The sequence below is a fragment of the Rutidosis leptorrhynchoides genome, chromosome 2 (assembly GCF_046630445.1).
Source record: "Rutidosis leptorrhynchoides isolate AG116_Rl617_1_P2 chromosome 2, CSIRO_AGI_Rlap_v1, whole genome shotgun sequence".
In the NCBI taxonomy this organism is placed as follows: Eukaryota; Viridiplantae; Streptophyta; class Magnoliopsida; order Asterales; family Asteraceae; genus Rutidosis; species Rutidosis leptorrhynchoides.
The window spans coordinates 75544153-75560000 of record NC_092334.1 but is presented as its reverse complement, the minus strand read 5'-3'; the positions used below and the strand labels follow the sequence as shown (position 1 = coordinate 75560000).

General features: G+C 33.9%; 2 protein-coding genes across 2 annotated transcripts; one reads left to right on the top strand and one right to left on the bottom strand.

Moving 5' to 3' along the window:
* Nucleotides 1-3197: 3197 nt before the first annotated feature.
* On the top strand, nt 3198-5925 carry LOC139891031 (SNF1-related protein kinase regulatory subunit beta-2-like). Its single transcript, XM_071873958.1, has 4 exons — nt 3198-3707; nt 4287-4468; nt 4807-4969; nt 5429-5925. The coding sequence occupies exons 1-4, from the start codon at nt 3558-3560 to the stop codon at nt 5753-5755; spliced, it is 822 nt and encodes a 273-aa protein (XP_071730059.1). The 5' UTR covers nt 3198-3557; the 3' UTR covers nt 5756-5925.
* A 323-nt stretch (nt 5926-6248) lies between these two features.
* Nucleotides 6249-14739, bottom strand: LOC139887993 (putative F-box protein At4g29970). The gene is made up of 4 exons (XM_071871033.1): nt 14342-14739; nt 6862-6983; nt 6627-6764; nt 6249-6322 (listed from the first exon to the last, which is right to left on the bottom strand). Exons 1-4 carry the CDS (start codon nt 14737-14739, stop codon nt 6249-6251), a joined length of 732 nt encoding a protein of 243 aa, XP_071727134.1.
* Nucleotides 14740-15848: the final 1109 nt, after the last annotated feature.

The following is a 15848-nucleotide window of genomic DNA, read 5'->3' as shown; positions in this document are numbered from 1 at the left end:
ATATATATATATATATATATATATATATATATATATATGGGCAGGTTCAGACGAGAACCACAACAAAACGAGAACTACTTTATAGTTTTTATGCATTTAAATACAATATATTATATGCAAGTGTTGATTAAAATGTTGATTAATGCTCATATTATTAACAAATATATGTTCAACATCATAAATTACATGTTAAATTGTTAATTATATGAATTATTTATATGTTCACAAACAAATATGCACATGTGAAAAGAAACTATATATTTGATTATATATATATATATATATATATATATATATATATATATATATATATATATATAAAATCAAATATATAATATTTTCACATCAAGAGAGAAATTAATGAAGAAAATGATGGAATTTGAAATATTAGCATTTGGAGACTTTCATGATTGAGGAAGGGTAAAGTCCATAGCAATTGCCATCAATGGTGGAGCCGATGATGATGACTCTTCGAGAATCTTTACACCTATGTGATGCTAACATGTAACAAACCATTTTAGCATCTCTTTCAAAATATTATTATTATTATTATTATTATTATTATTATTATTATTATTATTATTATTATTATTATTATTATTATTATTATTATTATTATTATTATTATTATTATTAATCCAATAAAAAAACTTTATTTTTTAAAATTGTTTCTTTGCTCACAGACATTGATTCTTTTTTATATTCTCAAAATACGCACTTTTTAATTGTTGCAAAAAATATTATCAAAATACACACTTTTTTATTGTTACAAATACAATATATTGTTGCAAACTCGGCCCGCTGACTCTCGAAATAATTTAATGATCGAGTTCTTGTAATGTGATTTGAGTTCCCTTTCAAAAATATTTGTATAGGTGACAAATGATCATAAAGGTGGCTAACACTCATGTGAGTGATACCATAATCTGCCTTTCAAAAAGAAAATATTATTCTTGACATTAAGGAATCCCATTAAGTTTAGAAAGCTTTTTTAGGTTGTTACTATCTATTGGAGGAACAAAAGCTAGATGCTCATTCTCTTTAAACACTCATTTGGCACGGCATCGAGGTCCCGCATCATATGTTACTGTTGACAATTATTATCATTATTTATTTATTATTATATTTAATTTGAAATAAATAAAAGACCATTTTAATTGTAGAATATGACTTTATTGAAGTGGTTTTTAGCATTTCATTTGATTGATCAAAATACTCATCAAGTGTCATGGGGTTATTATGCTATCACCAGTCACTAAACGCTAGTACTAATAATTAAAAAATTCAATAGGTTTTATAATGTGAATAAATAAATAACATATAAATACTATAAGGTATTAACTATAAATAAGTATTTCATCAACAAAAAAAATGTTCTATATTTGTTCAAAATGAGCTTATGATCAAGTAATATAGTATCTTTAACATTCTATGCGTATTGATAATCTCCTCTCGTAATTTAATAAATTAAAGCTACAGTATATTACAATTTTAATTTTCATTCATATTACTCTTACAATATGACACTCTATAATATTATTAACACGTATACAAGTTAATTTTTTCTGATTTTTCTTTTTAAATTAATACCACACCTGCTCCACACTTACTTTTTACACACTAAATTTAAGAAAATCACATTAACTTCATATATACTAATAAAAAAATTTCATTATTCAAAATAAGCTCTATTGATTAGTTGAATACAAAGTGAACAATTAAATTGGAATATCCCAAATTAATAATGTAGACACTTGTGGTAGGACATATGAAGTAATAAATAGATAATAATAGTAGTAGCATTACCATTCAACATTGATAAGTACTTGATGCAAATTTGTGGGTTGTGGTATATTTTGTTTTTTAATTTCTCACGAACCGTCCAATTGTGGTTAATATTTAGACCACCTCCAATTATAACGTTTTTCCTATCAGGACTAACTGCTACATCTGCACTTTTTCACTAAGACTAACCCAGAACTAAATTACTCTCAATAAAAACATATTTTCTCAAAAAAATTCAGACCCACTATATTATTTAATTAAAAAAGTTATAGTCATCAAAGCTTCAAGTATAAACCCATTTATTCGATACACTACGCCATGAGATATGTCGTGCGAAGACAAGAAGCAGTGCGAGATTTGAGGACTAAAGGAGGGCGAGGACAATGCCAATTCGGTCCTCGCGAGGGCTAAGTGAGGGTGGATGATTCTCCAACCATTGGGAGTGCTCTTATAGCAATATAAAAGTATTGCTTAGAAAAAATTAAAAACATAAGTAAGGATCATTGCAGGCTTCTCTCAATGGTATCCTACACCTTGTGTGCGGGGTTTGAGTTTATGTCATGAGTTAGAGCCTTGCTCCGCCATCCTATTAATTAATCTGCCTGAAATATGGAGCTTTAGATTGACCCATGCGGGTTTTCTCCACGGTCCATTCAGGATTCAACCCGGTCCGCCTGTCCCTCGGGATAATTTAACGATTACGTTCCTGTAATGCGATTCGGGTTTCCTCCCGAAAGCGCGTGCATGTGTGGCATATGATCGCGAAGGTGGTTAAGTCCCTTGTGGGTGATGTCGACCGCTTGTATTTCCAAAAAAAAAAAAAAAAAAAAAAAACATAAGTAGGGGTAATTAAAAAGAATTATAGTTTTAATTTGCCCCACACCTCACATTCTTTGAATTGAGTATTCTTATTGTTGTGTAATTTTAAGAGGAAATTGGGCTGTTGGTCCCTTGGTCCCTGTGATTTACATGAAATGAGGTGTTTGGTCCCTGAACTTCATTTTAGGGGTTGTTGGTCCCTGTGATATTCAAAACACGTGTAATTGGTCCATGACAGGGACCAATAATCCCGAAAATGAAAGTTCAAAACAGGTGTAGTTGATCTCTGTCAGGGACCAACCACACGTGTTTTGAAAATCACGGCGACCAACAACTCCGAAAATGAAGTTCAGGGACCAAACACCCCATTTCATGTAAACCACAGGGACCAACCGCCCAATTTTCTCTAATTTTAAATTCATTATTTTTAATATGATTAAACAATTGATAAATGGTTATAACAAATTTTGCACAATGATGTCATTTCCTTCATAAAATAAATTATAAATTACATAAATTATTAAATTAAATATTACAAAGAAAGGAATCTTCCTAAGTCATTGGAGAATAAAACATACCTTTTTCTACAACAAGACTCAGGGTTTTGGAGAAAGAAGAAAAAAAGACCCATGTTTGTTTTTATGTGAGAGATAATCATGACAAAAAGGGCCTTCTATCAATCATACCAAAGCTGCTTAAATCATGTTACCTGCTCTTCTTCTTTGTGATTTATTCTATACAGTAATGGGTATATGTCAATATCCCTTCTTTATTTAAAAAGAAAAAAATTTAGAAAAGAGACATAGGTATGTATAAAAATCCTTAAACACCACTTCCTGACATGGGGTTTTCCATTTTTCTGTTCTAAATGATCTGTTGAGTGTTAAAGTTTAGTTCTTGATTGAAACAAGATCAGGGTTTTATAATTTGCATCAAATAAGTATTAAAAAATAATGGGTAATGTTAGTGGCAGAGAAGAAAAGAGTGGACAGTTTAATCAGGAGGATTACTACATGGAATATGGACATACCCAGGCACAAGTTAACAACAGCAGCAGCAGCAGCAGCAGCAGCTATCCTGTGCATATGGTTCAACATCCTAAGGTTAGTTAACCTTGTACATATGTTGGCATAATTGAATTTTTAAGGGGTAAACTGTTTTAAGGTTTACTTTTTTTTGCAAAATTGGATCTTTTATGGGGTGTAATGTAAATCAGGAAAGCTCCAATATGTTTGCTTGAATTTCAAATAAGAAGGTTGTTAGCATTCATAATTTTTCAAGGGAAAAATGAAAATTTAATAAAACTTCTACAACATGCAAGCATAATGATTCAAGTAACATTATGCACTCAAAAAATCCAAGGCAAAAGAGAATAAAAGAATCTTTCTAAAAGTGTTCATTCTTACAACTCTGGTGGTATTTTTTAAAACATTTTTCAGTTAGCAAATTGCAACCACAACAAGTGTAGTAGGATGGTCCAAGTACTGCTTTGATTCTCTTTGACATTTCTGTTTTATACTCAGTATGTTATTTGTGTGGTTGAATAAAGTTTAGTATTCTGGCAATAGTCACTAACTTTACAATTCTGGGATTACATATGTAGTGTGTGCTAAAATCATTGTATTTACATTTACAATACCAATAATATATACTCTGTATCTCATATATATCAGTCTTTACAGGCCCCTGCTTCTCATTCACAAGATCCTAATCAAACTATGCATACTCAAGATGACAAATTCAGTGAAACATCAAAGCAATATAGATCATTAAATCAAGAAAAGAGCATACCAGCAGTGATCAATTGGATTCACGGTGGCACAAACGTTGCCATCGAGGGATCATGGGATAACTGGAAAACAAGGTTCGAAAAACATTGCTACCTGTCTACCTTATAGTTTTGTTACAGGTGGCAGATTTGACCCTTTCATTTATGAATGGGTCGATGCGGGTTGTGTTTTTATCTCCAACAAGTAGATAAGGAAAATTGCTAAAAAGGAAATGGGCCAAGTTGAACTAGTTGAAATATCTATGTTTAATGCATTGTTATATTTTTACTTTTTTTTTTCTTTTTCTAATTGACACCCTACAGATCATAATGCATTAAAGATATTGGTCCAAAAGTGTTCCTGGCCAACCCAAATTGCCACTACTAGCTCATATGCTTTCTTGATCATTATTCTTGACTTTGTGTTTCATCAGGGAGTTACTAGAGCGTTCGGGCCATGATTTCTCTATCGTTAAGGTGCTAAATTTTGGTGTTTACCATTATCGTTTTGTTGTTGACGGGCAGTGGACTTTTGCTCCAGAATTACCATACGAGTGTGATAATTTGGGTAATAAATTCAACATTTTGGAATTGAAGGTATGCTACATTAGTTACACTATTGTCTGTTTTGATTTATGCAGAACTTAAAATTATTGTATTTTTTTTTTTTAAAGGCAAACTCACACACCCACCTAATATTAACACGAATTTATACATCACGAAATGTCCTAAGTATGACTCGAACCCTCAACCTAAGGTTGTAAGGGTGACCTCGATACCGCCAAGTCATTGGCTCTTTGGTTCAATATTTCGGATCAAATGCGTTGCGTTCAAATAATCAATAGGATTCTATATTTTTGATTCCCTTTTGACCGTAGAATAACACTAATGCAATTGAAAAAAGGTCTTCTAATTCGTTTTTTTGGCCAAAAAAAAAAATATATTCAATTTCACTTATATGCCATTAATTAAAGAGCATACCCACCAAAAAACTTAGAATAACACCACTTCAGAATTGGTTAATCTTAAAAAAGATTTAAACTTTTTGTTATTCAGGATTATTATCCTGAAAATGTGGACAGACATCATGAACTTGAATGTCCTTCATCACCGTTATCAAGCTACAACAATGCAACATTCACATCAGAAGATTTTGGGGAGAAATTTCCTGAATTGCCACCCTTACTACAACAAACGCCTCTAAATCAACGATCTTCATCCAAGAAGGATTTTCAGAAGCCTTTATCGGCCAATTTGAACCATTTGTACATACAGAGAGATGGTAACAATCAACCTGTTGTTGCTTTGAGCTCAACCCAACGATTTCGCACCAAATTTGTGACAACAGTGCTTTACAAGCCATTCAAGAAAGTTAAGAAGTAGACATTCATTTACTTGTTTTTTTTTGGCTTTTCAGATCAGAAACTGTAATTTGAGCTACTTCTACTTGAACTTATAGTTTTAGAGAAAGTTAGGATCTTGACTTACAAGAATTTTGAATGTCATTTTCACAATTTTACATGCATTCTGCATTTTTTGGCTTGGTTCAAGCCAGGATTTTGCTTGTTTCACAACGTTGAAATGATATGGTTTTAATTGTTATACTTATATTTATTTATTTCGTTTTTGATTTTGGATTGGGTTCAATGTTATAATTAATAGTCCAGTGTTTAGTCTGTTCATCTGAAATGGACAAATATCAAATACATGAAATAGTGACCAATATCATCATAACGATAAAGATCCGGAACAGCCAAAAAACCATATCCGTTTACAATAAAGAGCCAACACCACCGCAAAAGCCTAGTTTTAAAATAGATGGTACGAAAGCAAAACAAAAGATTAACAAAACTTTGCACATACACTTTAAAGTCTTTCACTGATGCCCACAAAATGAGTGTGCGACATCTTCCATTTCTCCAATAGGATTCACAATAACACCAGTATCATCTGTTGAAGAAACAAGAAATAGATGTCACATTTCTCAACATTTTTTAAAGCATATTCAAGATAAAGTAAAATTGAAAATGGTAGTATTATAATTGAGCAGAGATTGGTTTAACAGTAAATGTCAATGATAAAACCACAAACAAACAGGCTTCATTACATAAAGAGGAAAATATGTTTACATTGTGAACTTGTGAACAATCTCTGATTCAAAGTTTTGGAGTTTAAGAAAGCTTGGACTATAACTGATTGCATCCACTTATGAAAATTGTGTCTCCTTAATTGTATTTGTATCTGGATAATATACCAAGAGTTTCCCTGAAAAAGACATCATCAAAATTCTTCCATCCATCAAACTTCCCTGGAGTGCTAACCACCTTATATTCCGGCAAACACTTTGATTGATCAATACTTGCTTTTGCCAGGAGTTGTTGATACCATATTCCTTCATCACCCAGATTGTAAATTCATAGGGCTCATTAGTATAATAAGAATAGCATAAAAAACCCTTTACAACTCCCGATCGAATTGTACTTCTAAACCTACTGGAGGAGACGGAAATAACTTAAACGTCTCGTTATCAATATCGAATGTGAGAATATTGTTATGAGGATCTTCATAGTCACGAATATTCCAATGAATGTGGTTATTCAAGAACGTTCCGCTAAGCCCAAGAATAAAACAAGTAATATGACCAAGAGTAAGACTTCTCTATTTGCCAGTGCCAAGAGTGTAAATCTCTGCATATAGCATGCATATGGACGATTCAACATCTTGAAAAACCCTTATAACTTTGTATTCCTCGGTCAACGAACCGACTCCAAAACCATAAGAATTCACGATTTTTTCTTCTTTACTGTGTATTTGCTTGGGAAGGATCATATATTCTCGAGTGATTGGATTACATATGTATTGTAACATCCCGCATTTTTTCGTTAAATTATTTTAACGCCCGTTTTTTTTTTTTTTTGATAATATCTTTTGTTATCTAAATTCGTATCTTTCGTTAACTAACGTTCTTAATATTTCCGTTATTCGATTATAACATCTCCCGTTTACTCTCGCGTATTTAAAATAATTCGTTTGGTTAATTCCCGCACCCGGCTCCAAACTTGAGGGACTAATCTTGTCACACGGAAAAACTTGGTTAACTAGTCACCCACCACCACCACTCATTCATTCATCACCTCCTCATCTCATTACTTCCATCTTTTTCTCTCAAACCCCAACATCAAAGATTCATCATCTATTTCGGATCTATGAAGCTCACAACAAATCCGACTACATATTTGTGATCCATGCAACATCCTCTTCATTTTGGTACCAATTTCATAGCTTTGTGTAAGCTTTTCAAAATCTCTAATTTTCATAAATTAGGCCTTTAGACTTGAAATGGTGTTAGTTAGTGTCTATGGCTCGAGTCTAACATGAATATGTGATTTGTATGCTCGATCTTGTTATTTGGTGTAACTAGCATGAACACTTAAAATGGATTAGTCTAATCTTTGATTTTGGTTGATTAAATGTTGTTAGATGTTAACCCTTATGTGTTAAAAGTGTTACTAGCATCATTAGCTTCGTTTTGGTATGTTGGATGACATGAAAATCCCACATTAACATGATATTTGATTTTGTGATTCTTGGTTAGGGTTTGATAAATTTTAAAACGAACTTTCGATGCACAAAATGCTTTGCAATGTTGCTGGTAAGTGTTTAGTTGTATTGTATGCGTATTTACCTTCAAAACAGCATATTATATGTGTGTAGTAAGTTCCCGAATCATGAAATGCGTTTTACGAACTTGAAACCTTGATAATGAACTTTTAACGATCATTCGACGAGGATTCGGTTATTGTAAATGATGTTTTTATTTGATGAAATGTGTTTACTTGTATTCCTCGTCAAAATACCTTTTCAACGATATAAGATACATGTTTTAAGTATTTTCGGTTCACAATTTGTGTTTGTTTGAGTTTTGGTTCGAGACTTGTGAAATTTCAGCAAACTGCAACTGCCCAGGTGTTTGGACGCCGTCCCAACCTTTGGACGCCGTCCAGGCCTTCATTGCTGGACGCCGTCTAAATGAACTACAGAATTCTATTTTGCTTGGTCGTTTACCGTTTAATTCTAACTATGCTACGCACCTCCGATTAACATGAAACTTGGCCAACATGTTTATATATGATTACTAATTGAAGAAAAATTGTCGAATACCCGACCCGACCCCGTTGACTTTGACTTTGACCAAGTTTGACTTTTAGTCAAACTTAACCAAACACTTATGCAATCGTTCTAACGTGCTTTTATACGTATATCTTGCATGAAACTTGACAACTTGATTCACATGCTATATAATCGAGTCGTAACGAGTCATAGTACTAATTGAACGCATTTCGACCGACCTTGTGTCATAACCGGTAATTGATACAACTTATTTGTTTAGGTCATGGCTAAGCAACTTTCATTTGCACAACGTTTAATTACAAGTACTTTGGCATGCAACTACGGTGAGATCATAGTCCCATCTTTTCAACAACTTTTATACTTTAAATCATGGGATGAGAAACATATAAGTTTTATACTTTTATACTTTGAACACAAGTACGAAAATAAACATTCCACGTGCGAGTTAGAACAAAAAGCCTCAATTCAATTATCATTAGTTACACTTGCAGGGTGTAAGAGCGAAATTATGTTGTGTGGCCATACGGGTTTGACGAACCCTCATTCGGACGGTTCGCTACCGTTAGCGGATGAAATGTAATTTTATCGTGTATAGTGTAGGTTCTAACACTATGATTCAGAGGTACTATTCAGTAAAGCCTTAATAATTGAGTGCTCGACATACAAACAACATCTTTGGAATGCAAATGATTTGGATAATCAACTATACTAAATCTTGTGGTTCAAAAACATACTTTACAAATATACCTATGATTTCACCAACGTTTTTCGTTGACAGTTTTCTATATGTTTCTCAGGTTCATGAATGGCTATTTGATATATGCTTCCACGTACACTTTGATTTCTTGCTTGGGGTCAAGCATACATACATACATACATACGCTATTGATAGCATTCGAGATTTACAACTTATATTATGTCGCAAGTTATTTCATATAACTTTTGTAAACTTAAACTTGTTGTCGAACCGTTTGGTAACTTAAAACTTTACAAGTCATGCACGTTTCAAATGAATGCGACATAATTTTGGTCAAACGCGTCTCATTTAGGGACTATGACCACGTAACGGGACCTAAGTTAACGGCGCCGTCAATGGCGATTTTGGCGGGTCGTTACAGATGGTATCAGAGTGTTGGTTGTAGGGATCTAGGATGTGCATTAGTGTGTCTGACAAAGTCGTTAGGACGCATTAGTGAATCTAGACTACAACCGGATAGTTAATCATTGCATTCTGACTTGCATTTGCTATAGATAGCACTTACTTGACTACCTGTGCATTTATACTTGAATCATTCTTAGGTGAACCCCATAATGGTACCAAACTTTCATAATACGAATCCGTATTCTGCCACTTTCTGGTAACACACGTGAATTCAAGATTCATACGCGTAAGGATGATGACAACTTCATTCGTTACACTAGTTCGGGAACCTTGTCTCCCGGGTTGTTATTCACCACCGTCCCAGCTTACTATCCACGAGTACTATAAAGTTTCCACCACTATGGAAATCACTAGCCACTACCGATGTTACACCGGTGTTCTTCACTATCTACCACTTCTTGTTACTACCCCCAATACTCTAGTAGAGTATCGTCATCAATACTTATCACTACGGTTGCGTACTACTCGTTATCATAATTCGTTACTCCTTTCGTACCTAAAGACATTATTGGTTGACTTGAACCGCATTGACGTGAACAATCATTTATACACTTCCCTCGGGAAACGTTTCTTCAGAGTTGTACAAATTCTTTCGATCCAATACGAGTCACGTTGGAGACGTCATTACACTTTGTTCATTTTAAATCTTCACGATTACACAAACTTGATTCTATGGAGTGATGTGGGAATGAAGGTATGAGTTAACGTAATATAACGACACTCGATCAATGTGGTTATATTATGGTAAGTCATACCAAAGTTCTAATGACTCGTGATGGTGATTGGACTCGATCAACCTAATCACCACCATGTGCCATGTACATGACTTCATTTTTCTTGTTGGACATCCGAAAACTCCGAGAATATCGATGACGACCATACCAAGGACACACCTTTGATTATTGTCGAACCATATTTATGCTTCTGAATGAATGACAAATTCTTTCAACTTCAAATATATGTTACACGTGTATACTATCTTGTTTTCGCACAGTTTTACCGACGAACTACAAAATGTTGGATATGCTCATATCAAGGCAGAAACTTCTCTCGCATTACACTCGTACTTCTGTATAAGGAAATCCTTTATTCTAAATTCTCAATGGAGAGAGAGACTCTTCATGTTATACTAGTATCCGCCACAAGGGTGAATAGTCCTAACAAACATTTTTCGGAGACCGATAAGAAACTTATCCCAACAAACGTTTTTCAGAAACAGACAAGATGGGAAAAACTTGTACAACTATACATTATATGAATGCTATCTCGACACGGTGTGCCTTTGTCATTTGTTTCGGATCGAGATGCTCGTTTCACTTCTAGATTTCGGAGTGCCTTACAAGAAGCTTTGCGAACACGTTTAAACATGAGTACATCGCATCAACCACAAACTGACGAAAGAAGTAGACGTACGATTCAAACCTTGGAAGACATATCACGAGCTTGTATCGTTGCCGTTAGTCGATTCCTCTTACAATGATAGTTATCACTCGAGTATCAACGCCGCACTTTTCTTTTCGAAACTTTATATGGCCGCAATTATCGTTCTCCTATTTGTTGGGCCGACGTAGGCAACAATCAAACCACCGAACCCGAACCCATTCATGGAATGACCGTAGAGATTGTTCAAACCCAAGAGAGGCTCAAGACGGCCCGTAGTTGCCAAAAGAGCTATGCTAATGTTAGACGTAAACCTTTCGAATTCCAAGTGGGTGACCGCATAATATTAAAAGTCGCACCTCGAAAAGGTGTAATCCGTTTCGGCAAACGTAGAACGCTAAATCCACGATATTTTGATCCTTTTGAAATCTTGGAGGGTATTGGACACGTTGCTTACCGTTTCGAACTCCCAACTCAATCGAAATCCCGTTCATCCTACATTCCATGTATCAAACTTAAAGAAGTGTCTTGCCAAACAAGAACTTGTTATCCTTTCTGATGAGCTTACTATCGATGACAACCATCACTTCCTAGGATAACTGTGAATCGTGAAACCATACTTTAAAACAACGTAAATCCCGACCGTCAAAGTTCGCTGGAATGCCCACGGAAGTACCTTCACTCATTCGTATAATTGGCAACGCAAGATTTCGAGGAAGAAACAACGACTACTACTTCCAACTAAATTTCGGGACGAAATTTCTTTTAAGGTTTAGGTAATGTAACATCACGCATTTTTTCGTTAAATTATTTTAACGCCCGTCTTTTTTTTTATAATATCTTTTGTTATCTAAATTCGTATCTTTCGTTAACTAACGTTTTTAATATTTCCGTTATTCGATTATAACATCTCCCATTTACTCTCGCGTATTTAAAATAATTCGTTTGGTTAATTCCCGCACCCGGCTCCAAACTTGAGGGACTAATCTTGTCACATGGAAAAACTTGGTTAACTAGTCACCCACCACCACCACTCATTCATTCATCACCTCCTCATCTCATTACTTCCATCTTTTTCTCTCAAACCCCAACATCAAAGATTCATCATCTATTTCGGATCTAGGAAGCTCACAACAAATCCGACTACATATTTGTGATCCTTGCAACATTCTCTTCAATTTGGTACCAATTTCATAGCTTGGGGTAAGCTTTTCAAAATCTCTAATTTTCATAAATTAGACCTTTAGACTTGAAATGGTGTTAGTTAGTGTCTATGGCTCGAGTCTAACATGAATATGTGATTTGTATGCTCGATCTTGTTATTTGGTGTAACTAGCATGAACACTTGAAATGGGTTAATCTAATCTTTGATTTTGGTTGATTAAATATTGTTAGATGTTAACCCTTATGTGTTAAAAGTGTTACTAGCATCATTGGCTTCATTTTGGTATGTTGGATGACATGAAAATCCCACATTAACATGATATTTGATTTTGTGATTCTTGGTTAGGGTTTGATAGATTTTAAAACAAACTTTCGATGCACCAAATGCTTTGCAATGTTGTTGGTAAGTGTTTAGTTGTATAGTATGCGTAATTACCTTCAAAACGGCATATTATATGTGTGTAGTAAGTTCCCGAATCATGAAATGCGTTTTACGAACTTGAAACCTTGATAATGAACTTTTAACGATCATTCGACGAGGATTCAGTTATTGTAAATGATGTTTTTGTTTGATGAAATGTGTTTACTTGTATTCCTCATCAAAATACCTTTCCAACGATATAAGATACATGTTTTAAGTATTTTCGGTTCACAATTTGTGTTTGTTTGAGTTTTGGTTCGAGACTTTCAGCAAACTGCAACTGCCCAGGTATATATATATATATATATATATATATATATATATATATATATATATATATATATATATATATATATATATATATATATATATATATATATATATATATAGTTTGGACGCCGTCCCAACCTTTGGACGCCGTCCCAACCTTTGGATGCTGTTCATTCTTCATTGCTGGACGCCGTCAAGCCAATCTGGACGCCGTCCAAATGAACTGCATAATTCTATTTTGCTTGGTCGTTTACCGTTTAATTCTAACTATGCTACGCACCTCCGATTAACATGAAGCTTGGCCAACATGTTTATATATGATTACTAATTGAAGAAAAATTGTCGGATACCCGACCTGACCCCGTTGACTTTGACTTTGACCAAGTTTGACTTTTAGTCAAACTTAACCAAACACTTATGCAATCGTTCTAACGTGCTTTTATACGTATATCTTGTATGAAACTTGACAACTTGATTCACATGCTATATAATCGAGCCATAACGAGCGATAGGACTAATTGAACATATTTCGACCGATCTTGTATCGTAATCAGTAATTGATACAACTTATTTGTTTAGGTCAAGGCTAAGCAACTTTCATTTGCACAACGTTTAATTACAAGTACTTTGGCATGCAACTACGGTGAGATCATAGTCCCATCTTTTCAACAACTTTTGTACTTTAAATCATGGGATGAGAATCATATACGGTTTATACTTTTATACTTTGAACACAAGTTTGAAAACAAACATTCCACGTGCGAGTTAGAACAAAAAGTCTCAATTGAATTATCATTAGTTACACTTGCAGGGTGTAAGCGCGAAATTATGTTGTGTGGCCATACGGGTTTGACGAACCCTCATTCGAACGGTTCGCTACCGTTAGCGGATGAAATGTAATTTTATCGTGTATAGTGTAGGTTCTAACACTATGATTCAGAGGTACTATTCAGTAAAGCCTTAATAATTGGGTGCTCGACATACAAACAACATCTTTGGAATGCAAACGATTTGGATAATCAACTATACTAAATCTTGTGGTTTAAAAACATACTTTACAAATACACCTATGATTTCACCAACGTTTTTCGTTGACAGTTTTCTATATGTTTCTCAGGTTCATGAATGGCTATTTGATACATGCTTCCGCGTACACTTTGATTTCTTGCTTGGGGTCAAGCATACATACATACATATGCTATTGATAGCATTCGAGATTTACAACTTATATTATGTCGCAAGTTATTTCATTTATACTTTATAACTTTTGTAAACTTAAACTTATTGTCGAACCGTTTGGTAACTTAAAACTTTGCAAGTCATGCACGTTTCAAATGAATGCGACATAATTTTGGTCAAACGCGTCTCATTTAGGGACTATGACCACGTAACGGGCCCTAAGTTAACGGCGCCATCAATGGAAATTTTGGCGGGTCTTTACATGTATGCCTTATCATCACTTGTCAAACATATCAAACCATTAACTGAGCCCTCCACAAACGGTGGAGTATTTTGAAAAATGGGAGCAAGATTAAGATAAAGACTCACGATTGGAACATGGTGTAAATGATAGTGTCCATGTTCCTCTTGAATCTCTAACAACCTCAAAGATGGTGGTTTAGGTTCAGGGTCCATACTATAATCATCATCATCAAAAAGCATGAAACATTCAGGTGATTTGGTGAGGTGAAGATTGATAAAATGAGAGTCGATAATAAGATTCAGCCAATCACGGCAAACGCATTTGCAGTGGATGATTGTTTTGACAGGAAGTCTAACAAGAATCTCAATGATGTGATAATCTGATAAGTCTTGTATGGATGTATTGAACCTATTCATGCTGGTGTCACCAATAACTGGTTTCAAAAGGGGGCCTTTAGTTAATGAAATTTCAAAAGGGGGCCTTTAGTTAATGAAATTTCATTAACAAGTTTCTCTGGTTTTCCATTTTTCTTTTTACTGAATCAGAAGTGTTTTGTGTCTTTCAAAAACTAATGAAATTTCAGAAAACTAGGTCAAATGTAAAACATTTTGTTTTGGATTTCCATATCTCGTACAGTAGTTGTCAAATTTGTGATTATTCTGATTTTGTTTCCAAGAAAAATATTAGGGCTAATGTTATGAGACCAAGAAATTTTTTTTAGTAAAAATATGATGATGAAAGCTATTTAAACAGGACATGAATTGTGTAAAAATGCTTGATAAACAGCAACAACTTGTAAACCCTAAATTCGAATAAAACAAAATGAAATCGAAATTAGAATGAAGATGAACTTGAAATTAACATATCTGGGAGATTAGGAGAAGGAAGGATTTCTGTTGAAAGGGTAATCGTATATATTACAGGTTATAATAAGGCTACTTCGAATGAAAAGTCGAAGTTGACTTGCTGAAGCTGTGACAAAATTGGTTATTTTGAAAAGGAATCGCAAAGTTGTTTTTGCTAATAAATGCCAAAAGATCTGACACAGACCTGTGTTGAATTATGACTTTGGTTTCGAGAGTTTTTTAAGTACATAACTGTGGGTAATATGTGGTTGGATCATCATCTCGATTGCTCATTATTTGAAGTGTCTTCAGAAATTTTTCGAAGGGTTTTAACACAGATTGTAATCGTTAATATACATTTGTTGTTCCAACACAGTTTTGAAGTCAAAGTATAGCTTTGAAAGATGTAGGAATCTAAAAGTGATGGTACCAGTTATATCTTGAATTGAATTCTGAGGTTTCAAAATCAGAATATGTAATTGAGTTTGAATGAGTATGGTTGTTTTGATTTCTATGAAAGAATGTGTATTATTGTGAAAGTAGGGAGCATAATGTATGATTTGTTGAATCAGATTCGAAGAATGTAACATATTAATTGTGAATATATATATATATATATATATATATATATATATATATATATATATATATATATATATCTCGAGTATTACCTACCCGTT

Bases quoted from the DNA above. Each gene is read 5' to 3' on its own strand.
- LOC139891031 (XM_071873958.1), top strand. From the start codon at position 3,558: ATGGGTAATGTTAGTGGCAGAGAAGAAAAGAGTGGACAGTTTAATCAG. The intron at 4,469-4,806 runs GTTCGAAAAACA...GTGTTTCATCAG, and splicing joins TGGGATAACTGGAAAACAAG to GGAGTTACTAGAGCGTTCGG. The intron at 4,970-5,428 runs GTATGCTACATT...TTTGTTATTCAG, and splicing joins TCAACATTTTGGAATTGAAG to GATTATTATCCTGAAAATGT.
- LOC139887993 (XM_071871033.1), bottom strand. From the start codon at position 14,739: ATGAATAGGTTCAATACATCCATACAAGACTTATCAGATTATCACATC. The intron at 6,984-14,341 runs GTAAAGACCCGC...TCTTGGGCTTAG, and splicing joins AGTGATGATAAGGCATACAT to CGGAACGTTCTTGAATAACC. The intron at 6,765-6,861 runs GTTTAGAAGTAC...TGGGTGATGAAG, and splicing joins ATTTCCGTCTCCTCCAGTAG to GAATATGGTATCAACAACTC.